This window comes from Notothenia rossii (assembly GCF_949606895.1).
Source record: "Notothenia rossii genome assembly, chromosome: 1".
Taxonomy (NCBI): domain Eukaryota; kingdom Metazoa; phylum Chordata; class Actinopteri; order Perciformes; family Nototheniidae; genus Notothenia; species Notothenia rossii.
In genome coordinates this window covers 33,564,936-33,588,669 of record NC_136912.1, presented here as the reverse complement: position 1 = coordinate 33,588,669, position 23,734 = coordinate 33,564,936, and the positions used below count along the sequence as shown (strand labels likewise).

At 43.2% G+C, this 23,734-nt stretch overlaps 1 protein-coding gene across 1 annotated transcript in view; it reads right to left on the bottom strand.

Annotated features, from left to right (window-relative positions):
- Positions 1-3,048: 3,048 nt before the first annotated feature.
- LOC307027889 (neuronal acetylcholine receptor subunit alpha-7-like) overlaps positions 3,049-23,734 on the bottom strand; it is a 75,138-nt gene continuing 54,452 nt past the window's right edge. Inside the window, exons 7-10 of the mRNA XM_079662578.1 lie at positions 14,911-15,105; positions 7,074-7,160; positions 5,148-5,257; positions 3,049-4,372 (exon numbers count right to left, since the gene is read on the bottom strand). Of these exons, the coding sequence (XP_079518704.1) occupies positions 3,776-4,372; positions 5,148-5,257; positions 7,074-7,160; positions 14,911-15,105 (989 nt within the window). The 3' untranslated portion in view covers positions 3,049-3,775. The remainder of the gene's footprint in view (positions 4,373-5,147; positions 5,258-7,073; positions 7,161-14,910; positions 15,106-23,734) is intronic.

Below are 23,734 nucleotides of genomic sequence, written 5' to 3'. Positions count from 1 at the left end.
TTCAATTAAATGTAAGGCAGTGTGAAATTGGGATATGTGACAGCTTGTCAATAAAAAATAAAAACCATTAAAAAAACTGATCAAGTAGATAATAGGCTCAGCTGTTGGCACACTGTTATTTAAAATGTAGTGGTTAAATATTTTTGACATTTGGGAATCATGCTTATTAGCTAGCTTTTAGATTCATTCAGATCTGAAACTTTTACAGTAGAAAAATCAACATTTCCTGTTTTATTGTGTTTTTTGTAAGATGTAAAATGTCACTTTTCATTGTATGCTAAGAATAAAACGTGCTGTTATTACCAGGCACATGAGATAAAAAGCTGACGTTACCACTGTCTAGTCCAGTCAGATCGACATGAGCAACCCTGTCCTAACCCGGCCACACGTTGGTGGGTGAAAGCACTTTTAAAATGTAATATTTAGTGAATTGGTGCATGTCAGCCACTCAAATGCCAGTAATTATCACATTTCTTCTTTATTTGTCATGTACAGTGAGCGTTTATGGACATCCTTTAAACGAGAATGAATCATATTGAGCAGAGAGGCACAGAACACAAATAAAAAGACACTCAAGTTGACTAAAATACAACACTGGTGATTTAAGAAGAAGCAAAAGAAGCATGTGATAGCGTGGCAAACAGTCAAACTCTCATTTACAGTGTACTTTTTAATATCATTCGACAGTTTCACTTTTGCACGATGCAATTTGAGTCAATTTAACATAGCTGTGACATGTCTTTTATCCAGAAGATCTACATATCTTTTAATATTCTCAGTACAGTCAAATTTGCACATTTCCAACCAACACTTTCAGTGCCATAGGCTACTGTAAATGCTTCTCACATGAACAATGTATATTGTAGACATCAACGTGAGTAACTAACAGTATAGATAGGTCAGGTTATCTCTCAAAGTATCTACATAAATCAGTCCAACTCACCTGTTTCTAGAAGACACTTCTAATTCCACGTCTCATGTGAGTCACTCCACTGTGCATACTCTCCCAGATAAGTCAGAGATCGAGATTTTGTATATTCATCGATCTATTAAGTAGCATAGGCTACTTACATAGACCCCATTTTCACACTTCTGTGCACATGAACTTTGACAAGCAAAAATAACAAAACATGAGTTCCTTCATCAACAAAACAATTAAACTGTTTTCCCATCGTCAGTGCTCAGCCTTTAGTGTTCACCTGCAGAAACCCCAGAATCTTACAATCTACACACTGTCCAATGAAAAATATACTAACATTAGAGGAATAATAAAACTTTTTGGAAAATACTCTTACTCACTTTCTAGACAAGAGTTAAACAAGAAGATTGATACCACACTTGACATGTCCGTCCCAAATATATCAGGCTATGGTCTGCTGCCGATTAGCTTAGTTTAGCATAAAGACTGGCAACAGAGTTTTTTTTCTATCAAATTGCCTTTTAGATTTCACAAGTGTTTGTAAAATCGTTGGGCCACTATAGTCACAAGATGGAAATATGATATCGTGGCAGCCATATTTCATTTTTTCTTTTTTTAGACATGGCTAAAGCAAGCAGTTCATTATATATATCGACTGGAAACAACAGGAAACATTATCACTATTTTTATGTTTGAATACTTGTTTTTCTGTATGCATTAAATTAAAGAGATATAACATGTTAATTGGTGAGAGTAAATATAAAGCTAAAGCCAGTAGCTGCTTAGCTTAGCACAAAGAGTGGAAACCGTGATCAACGAGAGAAAGATGAGAAGATCCATGCCACCAGAGCAGTTTATATCTTCTTCTCGTGAGCTATCCCTTTGATATTACGAATGTGCAACTCTAATACCAATACACTTTATTAAAAAAAACTTACCACATTGTAAATGTTTTATCCAAATAAATGTCAAATTCCTTTCTAGACATAAAAAGTGAATTAAAGATTATTAAATCATGATTGAATCTGCAACTCTTGATACAAAATGAAGGAACATGAAAATCAAACCTACTGCATGTACATTTCAGACAAGATTGGCTTCACCTTTTCCTGTCTGTCCATAAGTGGAAATAGCATTTAAATGCTTCTCAGAGTCATAGGATGATGAATGGGAGTCAATGGTAGCGATTATTTCTCTCCACTTGGCCCATTTATCAACTGTAACAACATGAAATCCATTTCAGTTACTATTTCAGCAAAAGAACAATATTTGGTTGTTTTTGTTCTTCCATCCTTCCACTTTAAATGGCCAAGTGCTATTTTGGAGAGTTCCGTTAGTTCAGTTGCACGCGTTAAAGTGGGAACTTGCAAGATTCTTGTATCTCTACAGATCAGATGGGACTCGGGTGGTGAGAAGGTTTAACACAAATGTGTTACATAAGGTCACGCAGTAATCCTTGTAGCATGTTGTTTCTAGAGATTAGAGAAGAAAGTGTTTGCCCTCGCTGAGTATTAGAGAGTAATAAAAACACATCACTCAGCACTACAAAGGATTAGAACCAAATGCATCTGTTTTCTCCAAACACATCAATGCTTTGTGCAAGCACACAAGTTGGATGACAAGTTAGTAAGACAAAACTTGAATTACACTCAAAATAAAAATACATTGTGATATTTTTATATATATTTAGCACAAGGGATGGAGGAAAGGAGAATTGTTGGGGGATCCCTTTTTAAATTACTTTTAAAAAACAGAGCGCAAAACTATTCATGTCTTTGATCTGTTTTTTCACTGGCAATGGTAAAACCATCTATTCACATTTAGAGATATAGAACCTGACTGTATGCTATGCAATAAAAACAATTAAAAGAGAACATTGGTGGAAAAAATAAAGTGCAAGGGAATAATGAAAGGCCAGAAAGAGGTACATAAGAAATAATCCGATATTTACATATATATATATATATATATTAAAAAGATGGAGATGTTTTCATTTGAGCTGAAATGACCTCCCAACTCAAGTATGTTAATCAACAATTTTAAATATTTATAGATTATTTTTAGTGATTTTTCAAGCAAAACCTTTGCTTTGTTCAGCTCTTCAAATGTGAGAAATAGTTTTTTACATATAAGATAGTATATGTATTATCTTTGAACTGTTGATTGGATACATCTTCATGGAATCTTAGGAATTACAGTCTCAATATTCTCTGACATTCTATATACAATAGGAATGATCACATAATCAAGACAGTTATTAAAAATGAATAACAAAGTAAAATAGGATGAGTTGCAGCACTAGTTAAGAAGTTAAAAGACAAGTGAGATGTATAGTGCCATGGGTTAACACTTGGAGCTCTCAGTAAATTCTCCAACATTTATCTACAAAATGCCAAATAATTGCTAGAAAACAGGCCTTAAAAATTATTCCTAAAACTGTACTTTGAACTGTATGGACTGTACTGCAGTAACACCTGAACACATTAAGACATTTGTAGATGAGAAGTATACTGTATATACTCTGATGAGACATGAGACCCAGGTGGTGGCAGGTACATGATGTGGTAGAGCTGGAAAAGATTTGAAAAGTGCATTAGTGTGAGTTTCTAGATCATTAACCACTGCATGTAGCCTCAACCTCCTACGATGCATACTGCTAGCAAGGAAAGAGCCACCTTGAAAAGTAAAAATCACACTATCTCCAAACAACCACAAACATTTGAAGATGGAGGGACTTTTAAAATAACTGAAACGTGTGTGGCTTCATGTATTTGTAGCAGGGAGGCTACCGTTTTAATTGTGTCAGGATTTTAAGTTTTATCTTTGCCTCTGTTTTTCCGAGGGACGAGAGGGCTCTTATGCAAAGTCCTTGGACACTGCTTCTATGAAATTGGGAGCCGACATGAGGATGGTGAAGGTGCAGATAATGGAGAAGAGAGAGAAAGCCACCAAGCACATCCGATCCACCACCGCCGCAGCAAACTTCCACTCGCTGCAAATCGCCAGTCCCTCGTCCTGCTCTCGGAACCTCCTGGCTATGTACTGCACCTCGTCGAGGATCCGTGAAATCTGCGGTACCTGCTCTGGCAGTAAAGTCTGCAACGGTTCTGAGTGGGCTTCTTGAAGGGACGAGCCGTTAGGATGGCCGCCGCACAGCACCATGCTTGAATCTGTGCTTGGTGGGAAGGTGGGGTTTTCTGTACCCAAGGTGTGGTAGCCAAAGTACAGGTTCATGTTCCCGTTGGTCGTGGTTGACTGGGTGGGCGCTTGCCCTGGTATGGTGCTCATCGGAATGCTGTTGGTGCTGGTATGGTGAGGAGGAGGAGCAGAAGGAGGAGGCTGGGAATACTTGAAGTTTGTGGGGTTACTTGAGCTCCCAGCTGTTTTTCTTTCCTCTCCAGGTTTCTTCATGCGGAGAAACCAAGCGCACCAGTTGAGTAAGACAATTCGCACCTAGATGAGAAGAGGAGATAAGACAGATAGATGGAAGACAGAGTAGAGAGAGTCATACACCAAAATATGTAAGTTCTATTCGTATGAGAATAAAAAATGGCGAGACAGTGACCCTGAAAAAATATGATACCCCAATCCCCCAAATATCGAGCCAGCTCTGTATTTGTTAAGGTTTTAGTTGGGGATAATTCACAATGTTTCACTGGCATACAGATTGATTATGAGGTTTAACTCCCATAGTGTGCATTCATATTTAATAATGGTATGATTGAAATTGAAAAGCTAATCATTTTAATGATTTTTGTTCATATATTGGGGGTTCTCCTCATTTGCTTAAGACATTTGTCAACTTTAAAATCAAACAAAAGCTTAAAAATATCATAAAATAATTGCAGTCAGCTGTGTTTACACATTGCTCTTGCTTGTTTGATGACGGAAGCATTTGTGTTACATAAAAAGTTACTAACAATTTGGGTAAAAAGATGTGATGCAGCTTTGAAGTCACCAACCTCCCAGAAAAGCTGACCAATGAAATACTTTAGTAAATATTTTCATACAGTATCAAGGGTAAAAATGTGGGTAAAAACACATGTTAGTCAAGCTTTTGTGTTCACACAATCTTTGTCAACTTTTGAATTACATGTCACTCTACTACTCTAAAAAATAGGAGCCATAGCCTATATGAGTAGTTAAATGCACCAATATGAATAACTTGTGTGGTAATTACAAATGGCATATGATTAATTATTGAGTTTAAAAAGTACTTTAAACCTACCAATTTAGGCATCTTCCCTCCATGGGGGTCATGGTGGTGGAACTGTAGTACCAGGACTGTCATCACCACAGACAAGCCCACAATCATCATGGTGCTAGCAAAGTACTGAGCTGAGAGGAGAAGAGCAGACATGTTTGGCACAGCAATTTCCATTTGGAATAGAGACCATTACATTCTGAATGAAGTTCAAGTAACATGATAGGTAAACGTAGTGTTTTGGCAGGACAGTTGCGAAGTTGTTTGGTTAGTAGGGGTCAAGTTACCCTTGTCATCCCACCCCAGAGATGTGTGGGAGGCTGACTAAAATGTACTTCCTAATGTACTAACCCATTGGCATTTGCAGCCCCAGAAACATGAAAATGCATAACACATGAGCGTAGGTAAGTGTACTTCCCCCTACACACACACAGGCACGCACACACACACACACACACAAACTTGAATATACAACAATGTTAGATATATTTCTGTCTTGAAACAAGTAATTTGTCATTTTGATGCAGCTTTGACGTCAGAAAAGCTGACCAATTAAATACTTTAGTAAATATGTTCACATCAAGGTATAATTGCAGATTGAAAACCTGTCAGGGTGAACGTTGATGAGTATTTTATTTTCTTCCATCAATCAGTTCTGCACCACCTGCTTTATGTTAGTGTGTCTCCTCCAATGAAAGGTGGGTTTGTTAAGGGGGTTGGTTCTGCATCATTGAGCTGCCAAATGATGCCGAGCAGCATCTCTGTCTGCAGCCTCTCCTCCCATCCCAAGGCCGGCTTCCTTGTCTCTTATGATCTGTATCAGTGTGGCCTTTTACAATGCAGCTCGGTTGGTCCTGTACTCTGAGATTTATCTTCACAACCTTCCACGTCCAGCTGCCACAGGCTGCCCTGCGGTGGATGTGAGGTGTGAGTATCGAGGCAGTAAGTCATTCAGCTGTTTTTTTTTACACCGGATCAATAGTTAATGAGTAAAAGTCTCCATGCTGTAACACTATGTAGCCTTTCTAGCATGTGCCAACTGCTCCCTGATGAATGTCAGATTCAGGTGCGAAAAATAAATACGCCATGTGTATAGAGTACCCCGAAAGAGGAAAAAACTAATGCTGGCTCTTGTGAATACCTTTCACGTTTCATTAATACCTGAAGACCCGTAGGTCCTACGTCACATTTGGAAAGGGAGCGGTGAGTGGAGGGGTTCTCAGTTTGTTGCAATCTATGAACGTACCACTAGATGGCACTAAATCCTACATACTTATACTTCAAGCGAATTCAAGGTATTTGCATTATTGCTGCACAAAATAAATATCTTGAGTATCTGGTTAGCTGATCACAAAAAATCATAAACACACACATATACAGTTTGCGTTTGATTCTAGCTAGCGTACAGTAAATGTGTGTCTATTAGATGGGGTAAATCGATATGTACTGCACAAACCTGGACAGCGGGAAAACCGAGTCAAAAATGTCGCAACACACATTCACAGAAAAATCAATAGGAAGCTGGAGCCAGGAGATAGCTTAGCATAAAGACAGAAACAGGTAGCCATGTAATGTCTAAAAGAGCTAACAAAGGAGAGGCCTCATTGTTAACAAGATCATTAATTGGATCAGCTTCTGAAAGAGCCAGCGTGTCTCAATTCCCAGTCTTTGTGTAAGATACGCTAACAGGCTTATGGCTCTGGATTCATTTTTACCGTACAGACATGATATCACCCAACACCATGAAAGAAAATGCGTACTATTTTCATACTATTCCTTTAATGTACATTTCATATCATAATGAGTACATGTCTGCCACAAATAGCTATCTGTTAAGCACATCAACCCATTTCTTTTTCTGACTCATCCTGATTATTTCTTTCTTTTGCATCACTTTCAAAGTCAGAAAAATCATCAAAGCGAGCAATAGTTAGCATAGAAGTGTCTTACCGATCAGAGGAACAGAGTCTGACGTGGCAGGCATGATCTCTGCTACCAGTAACATGAACACTGTTAGAGACAGCAGCACGGTGATGCCTGCAGAGACAGTGGAGCAGAAGCACAGAGGATAGATCTTTTCATCACAAAGATTAACTTTTTTCTCTTAAAGGTGGGGTAGGTAAGTTTGAGAAACCGGCTCGAGATACATTTTGTTATATTCCATGGAATGCTCTTAACATCCCGATAGCAATGAATATCTTAAGTGCTTTGTGTTACGAATCCAGGCACTTAGTATGTAGGACCCAAATGCAGACAGGGAGGCAGAGGTAAAGTATTGTGAGATACTTTATTTTTCCATGATTTAGCAAAAATGAACAAAAAGGTAATCACCAAAGCTCCAGTCGAGATGACCAAAAAACAGAGGACAAAAAATGAAGGCGCTCACGCAGTGAGGAATCAAAAACCAAAGAGTTCCAAAAGCATAGACCTGACATGACAATAGACAAGACGAACTGACACTGAACACTGGGAGACAGGGGAATCTAAACACAGGGTAACAAGGCACAGGTGGGAACAATCAGGGGCGGGGTTGACACTGATGGGCACAGGAGACACACGAGGAGTGACAGGTGAAAACAATCAGGGAATTAGACACACCAGGGAACTAACGACAGACATGAAAAATACAGGGAAAAGGACCAGACAATAACCCAGGAGGAAAAACATGACAGCAAACACCCAAACCTAGACAGACAACTGGGGTTACGTAATGTAACCCAGCTTCTATGAGTATAGGCGCAGCCCTCTAAGGCTATCGCTATTGGGTAATCCCTCCTGCACGTGTGCAGCACTGACAGATTTAATCCACGCCCACCTATGACGTGGGCCCCACCTCCGGGCTCACTTCCGTATAAATAGGAAGTAGGCCCTACAATCTACTCCCACACAAACAGCTTTTCTTCAGCTATTCGCGGAGCCAGTGGGGCCCGAACCTTATAGGGCTGCGTCTATACTCATAGAAACTGGGTTACATTACGTAACCCCAGTTCTATATCGTATAAGGCTTCGCCCTCTAAGGCTATCGCTATTGGGTTAAGGGCGAAGCAGGATGTAGTCTACGCCCCACTGGTTCCGTCCGTTACCAGAAGCACAAACCACACCTACTCAGTTAATAACCCATGTCCATTTCGTCCTGCGTAAATGGAGCATCACATTCCCAGGGAATATAGCATTTAAAAAATGAATATTCTCCATCAGGGAACGAGGGTAGGCTTACTTAGGCTACCTGTCGTTTATAAAAGATAGAGACCGAGTCTCCTTAAATAAAACGATCAAGAGAGGGGAAAAAGGGCAGCTCTCTAAGTGCCTACAGGCAGGAGAGAGGGCACGCAATTAAAAACCCCGACATTACTCATTCTGACAGGCTATTCAGTACTGAATGTGTCAGAGAGGAATGGGAGACATCCCTCAAATAAAAACGAATAAAAGAACAGGGTGAAGACCAAGATGCAGCAGTGCAAATGTCTTCCACTGTCATTCCTCCGTGCAACGCCGTAGAGGTTGAAATTCCCCTGGTGCTGTGCGCTTTAATGTTCTCCGGGGGATCCAACCCAGCGGAGACATATGCCTGTGACACCGCCTCACACAGCCAGTGTGACAGGCGCTGTGTAGATAGAGGCTGCCCTAAGAGCGCTCTCTATAATGCACAAACAGACGCCGGCGTAAATCAGCCGTACGTGCAATATAGCATGCCAGCGCGCGCACGGGACAGAGGAGATGAGATGTGGCTTCTTCCTCCGATGTGTGAGGAAGAGGAAAGAAGCCATCCAAGGTTATCACTCTCGATCTAAAAGAGCTTGTGATCACCTTTGGCATAAACGCCGGGTTCGGGCGCAACACAGCTGAGCTGCCATCTCCTTGGATCTGGAAACATGACGGAGCCACCGAGAGAGCAGACAAGTCACTCACCCTTTTAGCTGATGTCAGAGCTAAGAGCAGAGCTACTTTGGCTGACAAGATCGTCAGGGGAACATGATCTAATGGTTCAAAAGGAGCTTTACCCAGTGCGTGCAGCACTAAAGCCAAATCCCATTGAGGCGCTAAAGAGCGTGACACCGGTCTGAGTCTCTGTACTCCTCGTAGGAAACGTTTGTCAGAGGGTGACGAAACACCGTGCTGATCTCAAAACCTACGTGGCATGAAGAAATGGCAGCGGCATATGTTTTTATCGTGCTATAGGCCAAATTCCTGTCCAGCAACAGCTGGAGGAATGACAGCACGTGAGGCAGGGGACACGTAACGGGGTCCAAGCCTTTCCCTACACACCAATGCTGGAACGCTGTCCATTTGGCTGTGTGGACGTGGTGGACGTGGCCCTAGATCCCTGAATAGTACTCACAACATCTTTAGAGAGGCCAAGCCTCTCTAAGTGTTCCCGCTCAGGGGCCATGCCCACAAATGTTGGCCTAACACTGGGTGACCGCTGATCGCTCCCTCCACCTGGGAGAGAGCACCCCCCCGCCACGGAATTTCCCACGGTCTCCATGACAGCATCCGCTGTATGCAGGGAAACCAGGACGCTCCCGTGCACTCCGGGGCTATTAAGACCGCTATCAGCCGCTCCTCCTGCACTCGGTTCAGGAACCAAGTGATCAGAGGGACTGGTGGGAAAGCGTACAGTAACACCCTGGGCCAAGGTCTGTGCGCGAACGCGTCCACCCCCAGAGGGGGGTGATCCTGCCTTCTCAGGGAGAACCAGAGAGCACATTGCGCGTTCCCGCGTGCAGCGAACAGATCCACCTCCGCTCTTCCGAACCTGCTCCATACCTGTGAGACCAACTCGGGGTGGAGGCTCCAGTCCCCTTGTCGAGGACCTCTTCTGGACATGAGGTCTGCCCCTCTGTTCAGCTCGCCGGGAATATATACTGCTCTGACAGAGAGTACGTGTGTGCGCGCCCAGCACAACAGCCTCCTGGCTGTGTCCAGCAGCTGCGCTGATCGTACACCTCCCTGATGATTTATGTATGCTGCCGCTGCCTTGTTGTCCTTTCGAATCAACACATGATGATTCCACAGTAACGGGGCGAAGTGCCGGATTACTCTCCATATGGCGAGTAATTCCAGCGCGTTTATATGAAGGGACATGTGAGGAGGCCACTGTCCCCCCACTGCCTGCGACATGCATGTTCCTCCCCACCCTGAGAGTGATGCGTCTGTAAACACCGAGGTGTGTGACGTCACTCTGCCAAGGGGAAACCCCACTGACAGGACGTGGGGATTTTCCCAGTAGGTCAGATCTAAACCTACGGACAGAGGAATGTACACCATGCGTCTCTTCTGACGCACGGGGTCGATGCGCAGGCGAATAAACCACCTCTGAAGTCTCGTCATGTGAAGGAGACCCAGGGAAATCACCATGTGACCAGCTGACATCATGCCCAACAGCTGCATCACAGAGAGGGCTGTCCCACCCTGCCGGGTGTGACGCGCCCGAGGAGAGCTGTCATATCCTCCACTCTCCACTGTGAGAGTTGTGCTCTCATGCGGGCTGAGTTGAATTCCACCCCCAGATACGTGATAATCTGGGAGGGAAGAGGACAGCTCTTCTCTCAATTGATTATGAAACCCAGGCTTGACAGGTGAGATACAAGTTGTACCGTCTGTAAAGCAGCTTCCTCTCTGGAGCGGGCCAGCAACAGCAGGTCGTCCAGATAAAATAACACTCTCATCCCTCTTCTGCGTAGCGGCTCCAGCGCCGTCTCCACACACTTTGAAAAGGTGCGCGGAGCCAGGGAATATCCGAATGGCAGTCGATTGAACTGGTACGCTATTCCCTGGAATGAGAAACGCAGGAATTCCCTGTGTTTTGGGATGATGGTTATGTGGAAGTAAGCATCCTTCAGGTCTATGGAGGTGCACCAATCTCCCTGGTGAACACACTCCATTACCTGTTTGATTGTCAGCCTATGAAACGGTCTTTTCATTATCACCCTGTTGAATGCTGACAGATCTAGGATGGGTCTCATCCCCCCGGTCTTTTTCGGGATAAGAAAATAACGGGAGAAAAACCCCCGATTTTCTTTCCCCTGAGGAACCCTGGAAATTGCTTTCTTTAACAGGAGTCTCCGCAGCTCTGACTGGAGCGCAAGACACTGTTCTTGGGATGACAGGAGCGTTTTCTGAATCCCCTCAAACTGCGGGGGGGGGGGGGTAAGGCAAATTGCAGAGAGTACCCTCTGCTGATCAGCCTGCTCATCCATCCGTCCATTAAACATAGCCGCCTCCACTCTGAGCACCGCTCTGAGAGCGGGCGTACCTGTTTTTGTTGTGCTGTGGTAGTCATGGTGACAAGCCATGCCAGAGCCCTTGCCGCCGTTGCCCGTGAAGTAACCCAAGGGGGGCCCCGCCCTAAAGGGCTTTGAAGGGGTCTCCACACACTGCATCACACACCGGCTCTCAACCTGTCTCTGTTTAGGAGAAGACTCATCAACAGGACCCTGAGGCGGGTTTATGCTCCAACTCGTGGAGGTGTGTGCAGTGCTATTCACCTCGTGCGTAATAGCCGCGCTAGGCTTAATACGACTTTGTGTAGGCACAACTGGAACAGAGAAAAAACCGCGCTGCTTGTTACCCGAATGGATAGAAGCAGCCGATTTAAATGTCAAGCCCTGCTGTCTTTTAACCAACTGGTTAAATACCGCAGGCTTATACAGCGAGCCTTGCTGTTTTCTAACCGACAGATTAGAAACAGCTGGCTCAAACGGCGAGTCCCTCTGTCTATTACCCGAAAAGGAAAAAACAGATGGAATATGCAACAAGTCCCGCTGCCTTTTAACCAATAGATTAATGGCAGCCGGCCTGACTAGTGTGGGGGACATGTGAGACACAGTTGCTACAGACACACTGTTGAGATTTGAATCATTTTTATTAATAATCCTCTCTTCCCACATAACCCCCCCAAAGAGTCATCTTCGGTTCTGTTTCCACGAAGGTTCTCTCAGAGGAGCAGACCAGGAGCGGGGGTTCTTCCTTCCCCTCCGACTCGTCGCCTGCAGATCCTGTCTCTGTGGCGGAGGAGCGGAGACCTGGGACGGAGCCCCTGCAGCTGCCGAAGGGCGATTCTGACGCCGTTGCTGTTCTCGCCGTTGCCCACGCTGCCCTCGCTGAGACTGTTGCGGGGGCTGCGGGTGCTGTCGTTGCTGTCGCTGCTGTCGCTGAGGACGTTTGTCCTGAAACCAGCTAGCGTGACGCCTTATGTTGTCTGCCTGCTCCGCGGCAGACTTCATAGACTCCACCATGGTGTGAAACTGTGGCCCAAACAGTCCGTCCGGACTGACTGGAGCCTCCAGCAGCTCCTTTCCTGCACCCTCCGGTATATTCCCCTGCTGTAGCCAGAGGTACCGTTGAACCTGTGTCGCCCATGTCGCAATCCGCGCCTGCGAGACTGCGACTGCTGCGCACAGGGTAAGTGCAGTACTAGTCGCCTTACCTCTCTCCTCAGCCTCCACTGAGGACATAGTTTTAGACTGCTCGGATATTTCCACCATGGAGTTTGAAAGCAACGCTATATTGTTTGCCGCTGCCAACGCCTGGAACGCACACTGATGCATGCGGTCAGTCTGTCGGGCGACAAACCGATCTTTGGCGGCAGCCAACATGGGTTGCCGTCCGGAAACCGTGCTGGCCTGCCTAGCCCCAAAGAATGCCGTGAGGTTCGGCTCTAGAGGAGGCACGGTCGGGAATTTCACGTCCGTGAATCCCTCCACTCTCGTGAGGGGCACGTATGTCCCTATCGGAGCTTTCATTGCTCCAGGGTCCCTCGCTGCCCCCTCCTGGTACTTCCTTATGGCCAGGAAGCGTGGCCAGATCGCGTCACTCCTAACCCTGTGCACCCGGGAGAACACCCCGGACATATCATCCGGCGGTGAGCTCTCCTGAGCTAGGGAAGCGGGGAGATTTCTCCAGGCGGCCGCCTTAGATATAATCTCCGGAAGTTCTAGGAGGATCCCGCCAATCGATGGCAACGCTGTGGCGTCGGAGATAGGGATCACTGGATCGTACACCGGCCCTGCACCGGGCCCCATACCTCTCTCCTCCGTCCGGAGGGGAGAGATGATGGGGGAATCACCCGGTGATCCCTGAATGGAGGGGACGTAGTCGTCCGACTCGTGCCCTCCACTCGGATCCAGGAAATCAAGGACTTTGTCCCCGGAGTACTCCTCCTGGACGGGCCAATCGTCCTCGGCGGCCGCAGCAGCGAGAGCGTCCGCTCTCTGCTGTCTGAGGGCCAGCGGGAGACGGGCACAATGCGAGCAAGACACCCCGGGATTGAGAGCAGCGTTCGCATGCTCTAATCCCAGGCAGGACTCACACTGTGAGTGCCTGTCAAAACTCATAATGTAGCCCGTTCCGCATACGAGGCAATCCCTGACACAGCCTTGACTTTCCTGTCCAGTCTCCATTTTACCGGAAAACAGAAGCTTTTTAGGAGGAATGCTTGTTTTTCGGTAAGTAGCTCTTAACAGAACTGTTTTTGCCTGACAATGCTTCTGCAACGGAGTGCTGAAGAAAAGTGGGAGTAGATGGTAGGGCCTACTTCCTATTTATACGGAAGTGAGCCCGGAGGTGGGGCCCACGTCATAGGTGGGCGTGGATTAAATCTGTCAGTGCTGCACACGTGCAGGAGGGATTACCCAATAGCGATAGCCTTAGAGGGCGAAGCCTTATACGATATAGAACACTAAAACCCGTGACATAAACCTGGGGGTGTGACACTTTGAGAAAAAATCCATTAAAAAATGTCATCTGGAAGCCGTAATACTGTAAAAAGCACGGCCAATCATCTGAGGCTAAATAACTGGATGGCCTACCTGCCTGTCAGCCTTCCATCTGTGCACAAACTTATCTCGTGCCCTCATTGGTCATGTGCGCGTTTGTGTGTGTTGGAGGAGGGGAGGTAGGCCATGATCATGTCCCATGAGCATGGCTGTCTTTAAGTAAGCTTGTTTCGAAAAACATATTTATGCCAATTTGTTCTGGCTGAAATAAATCGACAACATTTTCTTCTTAAAAATATAATTATCATTAGCCTCTGTTGTGATAGTTTAATATTTCCAAGCCAGCAATTCTAGCTTAATTTAGATTTTACTTGTTAGCAGATGAATACAAGTTTTACTTTAAACACAGCGAAGATAATTACCTAGACCTGAACCTTTCAGCTTGTTTCACCATGCCATTCAGTGAGACAGTCTCAGAGTCAATATAACTGCAAGTAACCCCGGGTGGGTAGAAAAGAGAGTGAATATTCCAAAAATAAATCCACAGCTTTTGAGTACTCACAGTAAGTCACAATTTAAAGGTGGGGTAGGTAATTTTGGAGAAACCAGCTCGAATGCGCTAGAATTTGAAAATACACAGCCGGAACAAATCTGCCACTTCCTTACAGAGATTGGCTAAGAATAAGTCCCATAAGGAGGGATACAGACTATATCTATTTACAGATCACAATAAAAGAGCAATGACTTAACTCTACAGTCTTTGTCTGCGTAACAAAATAGTCAAATTATCATAGATTATTTCACTTTATCATTAATGATCAAACATTGAAAAAGGGAAAATTGGTCGTACAAATATGACAATATTCATTATGGTGTGTGTGTGTGTGTGTGTGTGTGTGTGTGTGTGTGTGTGTGTGTGTGTGTGTGTGTGTGTGTGTGTGTGTGTGTGTGTGTGTGTGTGTGTGTGTGTGTGTGTGTGTGTGTGTGTGTGTGTGTGTGTGTGTGTGTGTGTGTGTGTGTGTGTGTGTGTGTGTGTGTGTGTGTGTGTGTGTGTGTGTCCTGCCACATACCGAGTGAGATTTTTTCTCCAGAGTCAGCGGGGAGCAGGAAGACCAGCAGGGCCAGACCTGAGATCAGCATGCAGGGGATGAGCAGGTTGAGGCCGTAGTAAAGTGTCCTGCGGCGCATAGTTACTGTGAACGTCACATCGGGGTAGGGCTCCTTACAGCAGTCATAGTACAGCTCGTTACGCTTTGCCGGGACACCTGGGGGGGAAATGAAGAGGTGGGAAGATGTGAACTAGATGTTAAACACGCAGAAATATAAATAAAGCTCATGTTCTTAGTTCGGTTTGGCTGATACATTTTAGAAGACCTTGTGAAATGAGACATTACGATGAGCACTTGGCAGAAAGCATGACATATTACCTTTTTTATTGGAAACGGTCAATATGATTCATAGTGTACATATTTGGTCATAAATTCACTTGTTTTAGTCCATGTACAAAATGAAAAAAAGTGAATTTCATAGACATTTGTATAATAAATGCTCTACTTCCCACTGTCCGTGTGCCTTTAATCAATGTAATAATATGCTTTACTACAAGCAAGCATTTTATTATACATGCATCCATTTGATGATATACCTTCCTCAAAGTCAAATTCTCACTGCCACCAAATGATTATCCTCGTCTATGCGTCCTTAGAAAGTAAACAATGACATGAAACAAAAACCCCTTTAATTAAACAAAGAAAGGACTCAAATATATGATATTTGTACATATAATAATATTATACAAAATAATAACTACCGCTTACCTAGATTAGATGACTTAAAATGCACATCAAGAGCCTTGATGAAATCTAATTTATATTCCAGTGGCTACATTGAAGCTGCAACAATATTGTCATACTGGCACCTTAACATTTTTTAATACATTTAAAAACGTTGTGTCTAGTCAAGAATTAGGACATACACAAAGAGCTGCTTTTTAAACACCAGAAAGAGAAAGCACATATATTCTTCTTAGATATTAGCACTGACTTCAAGTTGAATATAACATTGATTACTGTCTATTAGCGAATTAATGGTCTGGACACAAATTTGTTTCAGATCTGTTTGCTCAATACAAGCCTGTCAGATGCATCTTATATGATGCCTGTCAAGCACTCTGTGTATAAAAAGGTGCTTTAAAATAACCCTAACCCTAGAGTACAGTTGGTTAGAGATTTTATGTGAGTTTCTCCAGTCAGATTAGGATTTGAGCTCTAATGTATTGTCTTTGTAACCATGTGAAAAGCAGCTTGTCGTTGAAAAAGAGCAAATGCCCTCCTGCCCAAATGAATAGTGTACATAACACAATGATATAATCTTTTATGTAAAGTTATAATCCTCCCAACATGGTTTTACTTTGTGATTAATAATACATTTGGTAAATATGGTTAATAAAAAATCAATACTAAGCAGTAGCAGTAGTCGTTGGGCACTTTAAGAGCTTTATTAACATCCATTTCAAAACTTAATTACACTCTTTTATCTGTTTTTTATATAAGTAGCTATGTACAAAAATACATTGCAAGTAGTACTGCTGGGTTTAATAGCTTCTCCGGTCTTCATATATTAATTCTTAAAGACATTTTTCATTAGAAATAAGGGACAAAATTTACCTTTTTCTACTTAAAGGAGTTCTCTATTGATTTAGCATTGCACTAATATAACATTGTTGGACTCACAATGGACGGTTATCCAGAAACAAAACAATTGCAAAATATTTGCAACAGAAGCAGTGTCTTTTTAATTCCATTGCCCACAATGCAAGATAGACTCAAAAACAGAAACCCATCCTCTATGTTCGGATTTGGAAATGATCCGTTTTTAAAATTCATCAGAGAGATCATTTATTAATCTCTAATTTTCATCGGTGTCCTTCTTTGTCTTGTTGGCTTATGCAACTAATCTGCCTTTTCAATCAGATCAACAGACACAATGTCACCTTGTTAAGGTGTTTGTCCTGAAACGTGCATTCATGTGTGTAGGAAAACGTTATGGTGTGCTAAAGTCAGCATTACTTATGCCCAATTATTTCAACTATATTTTTCTTATAATTGATGTACATTCGGAGAAGTGTATATCTGTGAGAGAAATAAGGTGAGTCACTTGTGGCTCACAGTCCAAAATAACTGTTGAGTACTCAAGCAGCTGTAGCAATTAGCTGTGTAGCAATGTAGCATTCATAGCTTTACATGTTAAGTGATTCTGAATGAAGGCCTGATGCAATGCAATCAGCAACATATTCAAAATGCACTTGTCATAGTGGGGTAGTGTCACAAAGATGACTTGATTCTAGCCGTGTCTATGTGTGTTTGTGTGTGGAAAGTTTACTGTTAATTTCTCCAGAAATTCAATTTCCATGAATTGCACGGATTCAATGCCATGTCATTTAGACGATGTCACTTGAACACTGAAGAGAAATAGCCTTTGTTAGCCATCTAATAATTTGATGGATTGCATACCTGCAGATGCATCCTCCAAACCTGTGTGTGTGTGTGTGTGTGTGTGTGTGTGTGTGTGTGTGTGTGTGTGTGTGTGTGTGTGTGTGTGTGTGTGTGTGTGTGTGTGTGTGTGTGTGTGTGTGTGTGTGTGTGTGTGTGTGTGTGTGTGGGAACATTCTAAGGCACCAGGACAGTGTGTGTTATTGGCCAGCTTGACGCCTGGCTGTGCCTGAATTAAGTGAACCATCTCTGGGCCAGCTGTCACCTCACACACCCGTGCCCCCTCTCCATTCCCCTCAGCCAGCTGGGTACACTCACTTTGTGTGTAAGTATGTTTGTGTGTATCAATGTGAAATATTCAGTTTGTCTCTGATTAACATCCAACTTTGGTTAGAGATGATGCGAGCCATTCATTTCTACAAGAAGAAAACAAAAGGGAAAAATAAGGAACTAAGAGAATGTACGTGTTTTACTCTAATACACAAAGGGACACATGGAGGTAGTGTGTGGATAGTTAACCGTAAGCCAGAAAACAATAAGGTCATAAGATTATACTGCCAAAAGATCCTGGTTTTCTGAAGCTGGAACGTTAAAGGAATAATTTCCATTATGGTAAACATGCTTATTTGCTCTCTTGCAGAATTAGGTGAGAAGATCAATACCACTTTCTATGTGCGGTTATTAAGTCGCCTGAGCCAGGAGAGAGTCAGCTAAAATTAGCATAAAGCCTAGAAACAGCTAGCTTGGCTCTGTCTACTCCGAAAGGAAATGTGCCAACCAGGACTTCTAAAGCTCACAAATCACGACGTTGTGTAGTTCCTTCAATTTGTACAAAAAAAAGAAAAACAACATGTTTTTATAGGGGGGTTATATGCCAGAATATTTCTTTCACAAAGCACCGACTTCCTGGACTACCAACAAAAGCTGCTAGAAGTAACTGCTGCTCACATCAAAAAAACTCATATTGTCGTTTTCACAGTTTATTCAGAATAATTTTTGTTTTCTATTTCCAGGCTTTATGTCAAACCAAGCTTACCGGCTGCTTCTAAAGCTCTACAATTACCATGTTATGTATAGTTTATTGAATTTGTTCAACACACAAAGAAAATCCAAATGTAAGGTTTCCTTCACGAGGCACGACTTCTTAGACAACCAGCAAAAGCTGCTAGAAGTTACAGCGCCTAACCCCGTAAAAACACAAATTGTCGTTTTCACTTTAATCTGACTAGCTTGTTTTCTGTTTCCAATCTTAATGCTATAGGCAAAAGCTTTATATTTACAACATGTGTATTGTGGTATTAATCTTCCCATCTAACTCTCAGCCTCACAGAGAAAAAGTGCATTTCCTGAAATGTTGAATCATTTGTTTAAAGAAGACATATTATGATTTCTTTCAGGTTCATATTTGCATTTAGTGTCTCTGCTGTGACATGTTTACATGCTTTCATTTTCAAAAAGGTTTTTATTTGTCTCATACTGCCTGTGCTGCAGCACCTCTTTTCTGCTCTGATTGGTTAGCTGGCCAACTCTGATGAGATTGGTCAATCGCTTAGAGATGTGTCGGAAATGCCCTCCCCCTTAGAATATCAGGTATGATGTGTTTGAGCACTAGCCAATAGAAACACAAGTGTTACAAAGGGATGTCACTATGTTACCTAACTAAACATTGGAGTCCAATGGAGTCTTTGCAGGCAGGGGGGAGTGTGTGGGAGAGAAACTCCCTCTGGAGGAAACTTTGGGATTTTTGCCTTTGCAGGACATCTACATGCACAAAAACCTGTATTACATAATGCAGGAAACGGAATCCCAAAAAGGCATATTAAGGCCTCTTTGAAAGTCTCTTGAAATTAAAACCACATATTCTTAAAGGTCCCATGTCATGGCCATTTCTACTGATCATAATTCCATTGTTGAGGTCTACTAGAATAGATTTACATTGTTCCATTTTCCAAAATCACATTGGTTTCTCATACAACATCTCTGTATAGTATGTTCAATCTTTATTTCAGACTCAATGTCCATATCACATACAAAAAGACAAGACACACATCAATAAATAAGATAAAAAGCTAAACACAAAACAGATAAAAACAAACAGATAAAAAACATAAAATCAGTCCAATCACAGCTAGCCACACATGCTCACTGTCTGTACAGGCTATTGCGCCAATGTCTCCAAATCATGGAAGAGAACCGATTAGAATTATTCACAGGGTTAATTAAAATCGAGATAACATGATTGTCCGAGTCTTCTAGGCGACACATGAATTTGTACATTAACTTTCTTAAAAGGTCTTGACAAGTAGGTACCCCCAAGTTAACAAACAGCTGGCTGGCACTGTGCCATCTTGGTACCCTCAGCAGCAACCGTAAAGCATCATTGTATGCAACTTTTAGTTTTTGTACGCTTCTAGCCTTGGAGTCACTCCACAGGTGAGCCGTGTACAATGGTGTACAGAAAGCTTTAAAAGGTGATACCTTTACATCTACAGAGCACTTTCCGCATTAATATGTTTGCCTGGGCATACAGCTTGCAGCATTGCATGGATGTCTTTGTCATCTGTGAGATCATCAGAAATATAATGACCAAGGTACGTCATCTCACTGCACACAAGAAGAATGTTGCTACTGAGAATAAAATTAGGAAATACAGCCTTTTTATCCTCTTTACTTTGCACAATCATGATGCTACTCTTCTTGGCGTTATACTTAATATTAAAATCAATGCCATACTGGGAACAAGTCCTCAGAAGCTGTTGTAAGCCAGCACTGCACGGGGAGAAGATGATTAAATCATCTGCGTACATAAAGTGGTACCGATGACACAGCCAGTTTTACACAAGTTCAGTTTCCTAGACAGATCATCCATGTACAGATGAAACAACAAAGGAGATCAAATCCCACCTTGCTTGACCCCATTACCAACATCAAAATGTTCAGACACAGTATTGCCCCACTTCACCTGAATAGTCTGATGTGCATACCAAAAGGCTAAGATCCTTATTTTGTACTTGGGTACCCCTCTCTGGCACATTTTGTCAAATAACTTGAAATGATTCAGTCTATCAAAGGCCTTGGAAGCATCAATAAAACACAGAAACATGGTGGAATTATGGCTTCTATATTTTGCTATAATGTCTTTTAAAGCAAAAATACACATATCTGTGCCATGTTTTCTTTTAAAACCGAACTGGTTGTCAGCTGTGGTAATATACCTTTCCAGTCTATCTAACAGAATTTTCTCCAACACTTTGGAGAGAATGCTAGCTAAAGTAATAGGTCTGTAATTATCAATCCCATTAATCTTCCCAGCTTTATCCTTGATGACTGGCACAAGTAGCACAGATAACATGGAATCTGGTAAGACACCATGATTAAGGAAACCAGTATGACACAGAGCAAGAAGAGGAGCAAGCTTAAGACTGGCATATTTTAAGTGTTCCTCTGAGATGAGATCCGGGCCACAAGCTTTGTTATTTTCTAGATTCAATATAGTGTTGAAGACTTCCTCTGATCTAACTGTAACGTTTTTAGTGGAGTCAACCTTTTCAACCACAAATGCATGTGGTTGAATATGTGTCTTCACTCTCTGTCCTAAACGCCTTGTTGGAGCTCCTATCCCCCCTCCCTGTGAGCCCACTGTGCTCTGATTGGTCGGCTCACCCACTCTGTTCTGGTTAGTCAACCACCGTTACCGCGGAACATCAGTGATTATGTGTTACAATGGCATTTGTTAGCAACCAGAAAATGACACCAGTAATGACAAACAGATGAGAATGCTGCGTGGGGTCTGGGTGCCGTGTTGGCGGGACGTTGCGGGGCTCGCTGCTCCGCCCTTTGAGGCTCGAGGAGCGGACAGTGTGAGCTGGTGTGAGGAAGCGCACACACTCCCTCACTAACATGTTGGTCTTAACTATTTGTTTGATAAGAAAGGTAGTACATGTTTTTTCAGAGTTGTCTTTATTTCAGTTAAAGTTATGAAAACAGTTTACATAGACAAACTAATAAAATGCATCTAAATTAATTTGTCAGTCTGTAAAACACACAAGCACCAAGTAATCACCATTTCCTTTGTTCAGACCTTGAGGCCATCTTGTCCCAGTGCTCGAAGGGGGAGCACGCCTCCAAAGTACTCCTTACATGTGCCGTATGAGTAGACGGAGTCTTGGACGCGATTGGTCAGGAAATGTGTGATTTTATGAGTGTCAATTAGGTTAAAAACTATCCGTTTTAAGCAGACCTTGTTGTTTTTGAAGGTATAATCTTCATGTTGATGCAATAATGAATTTACTTAAGCCTTTGGGGTTTTATTAAGTGTAGACAACAGTGTTTAATTTTGTATTTAACCCTTCACTCCGCTTTCGGAACCATGACCTGATTGGCCAGGTTGGAGTGGGAAGGCGGGCAGTCTCCAATAAATGTGATTGGGAAGAGAGGGGAAGGGGGCATTTTGTGTTTGTTCCTTGCTGGTGAATGCAGCACCAGCCATGCAGTTTGTGTTTGCTGTGGAATAATGTGGAAGGCTAAGAATAAAACGCCTGTTTATTTTTGCAAGAAAACCCTCTCTCCACGTATCGTTCTTTCACCTGCACCTCACATCGTAACAATTGGAGGCAATGGTGGGATATTTAAACGCCTGTGAGGAGTCTTTGAGGACAGAGTGACTAAATGAGAGGTGGACGTGGAAGAGGTCGTCAGGCAAGGGCCACAGCCTTGCCAGACATGGAGGAAGAAAAAAGATGAGGGACAATGGAAGAAGAATCGCCACTTGAGGGAGCCGTGGCAGCTGAAAGTGAAGAAGATGAGGAAGAGCTGGTGGTTCGCCCCAAAGTGTTTACAGCCCATACTGGGGGTGAGGAACTCTCTACAGTAAGCTTTGTGGAAGAAATGAGAGAGTTTGTGCACAGGTCTAAGCAGACTGAGGCAATACTTTTTGAACAGATTAAACAATTAAGAAGTGACATGGTTTCAAAGTCAAGGCAGGACTCAGAAGTATACTATGACCCTGTTCAACAGTATCCCTATGCAATGCGTGCTGATAATCCAAGGCTACAAGCTGAAACCTCAACACACCTGCTAAAAGCTGAGCCACATGGAAAATTCAATCCACTTCAAACTAGCAGGCCTGTCTCCTTATCCGATTGGCCTGTCCAGCCTCTGCAGAAGGATTGATTGATCCACCAATCCGGACAGCAAGGCCCTATGTAAGTGAGCCGAGGATACCTGACTTCAAAGAAGGTGAAGACCCAGAAAGTTTTTTTGTTCGGTTTGAACGGATGGCCAGAACATGGGGGTGGCAGCCATTTGAGTGGGCAGCCAGAGAGTAGTAACCTTGTTGACAGGAAGAGCTCTTGAGGCCTATGCTGGAATGGATTAGGAACAGTCAGAGTCATATGAAGAAGTTAAAGCAGCAGTGTTAATGAAGTTTAATGTGACTGAAGAGACTTACAGACAGCGGTTCCGGAGCACCATTTTGCCAGTGGGAGAGACTGTAAGAGAAACCTACAACCGTATTAAGGGGCTTTACAAAAGATGGATGAGACCGAACAGCCGTACTAAGGAGGAGATTGGAGAGACTATCGTTTTGGAGCAGTACCTCCGTGTGCTTCAACCAGACGTCCGTACCTGGGTCGAGGAGCACAATCCCCAGACTGGGGAAGAAACGGCAGATCTGGCAGAACGGTATGCAGCGGCCCACAGGGAACCTTCAAAGAAAAGAGTGACTGTTGGGAAGCCAAGGTATGGGGAGGGCAAACCCCACACTTGGCCAGCTGTAGAGAGCATGGACACTGGGGTTGGTAAGAAACCTGATTATCCAAACTTAAAAATGAACTTTATATGTTACTACTGTCCGCAACCTGGTCACAAGGCTTCATTGTGTCCATTAAGAAAGTCTAAGTCGGTTGAGATGTGTTCGGTACCTCGTGCAGAAAGTGTTGACCATGCCAATGTTACTGATAGTGGAATTGTTCCACATAGATATGTAGTAGATGTCACTGTAAATGGTCAAGCAGTGAAAGCCCTAGCTGACACTGGTAGTTCACAAACCTTGGTGAAGTCCAGCGTACTTAGCAATGCAATAACTGATTTTGATGGCAGGGTAAATATCACATGTGTTCATGGTTGTAAAAAAGATTACCCAACTGCAGATGTTATCATTGAGGTTGAAGGGCAAGCCTTTATGCTAACTGTTGGTGTGCTAGAGCACCTAGCTTATGACGTGATCCTTGGAGATGATTTGCAAATCTTAGACCACTTGGTACAGCAAAACTCACTAGCGTACTCCTATGTAGCTACGCGCTCTATGACTAAGGGGTTAAAACCTTTACCAGATGCAGATGATAGTTTGTGTGAAGGGGGTGATAAGCTTAAGAAAACAAGGCGACAGCGCCTTCAAGAGAAA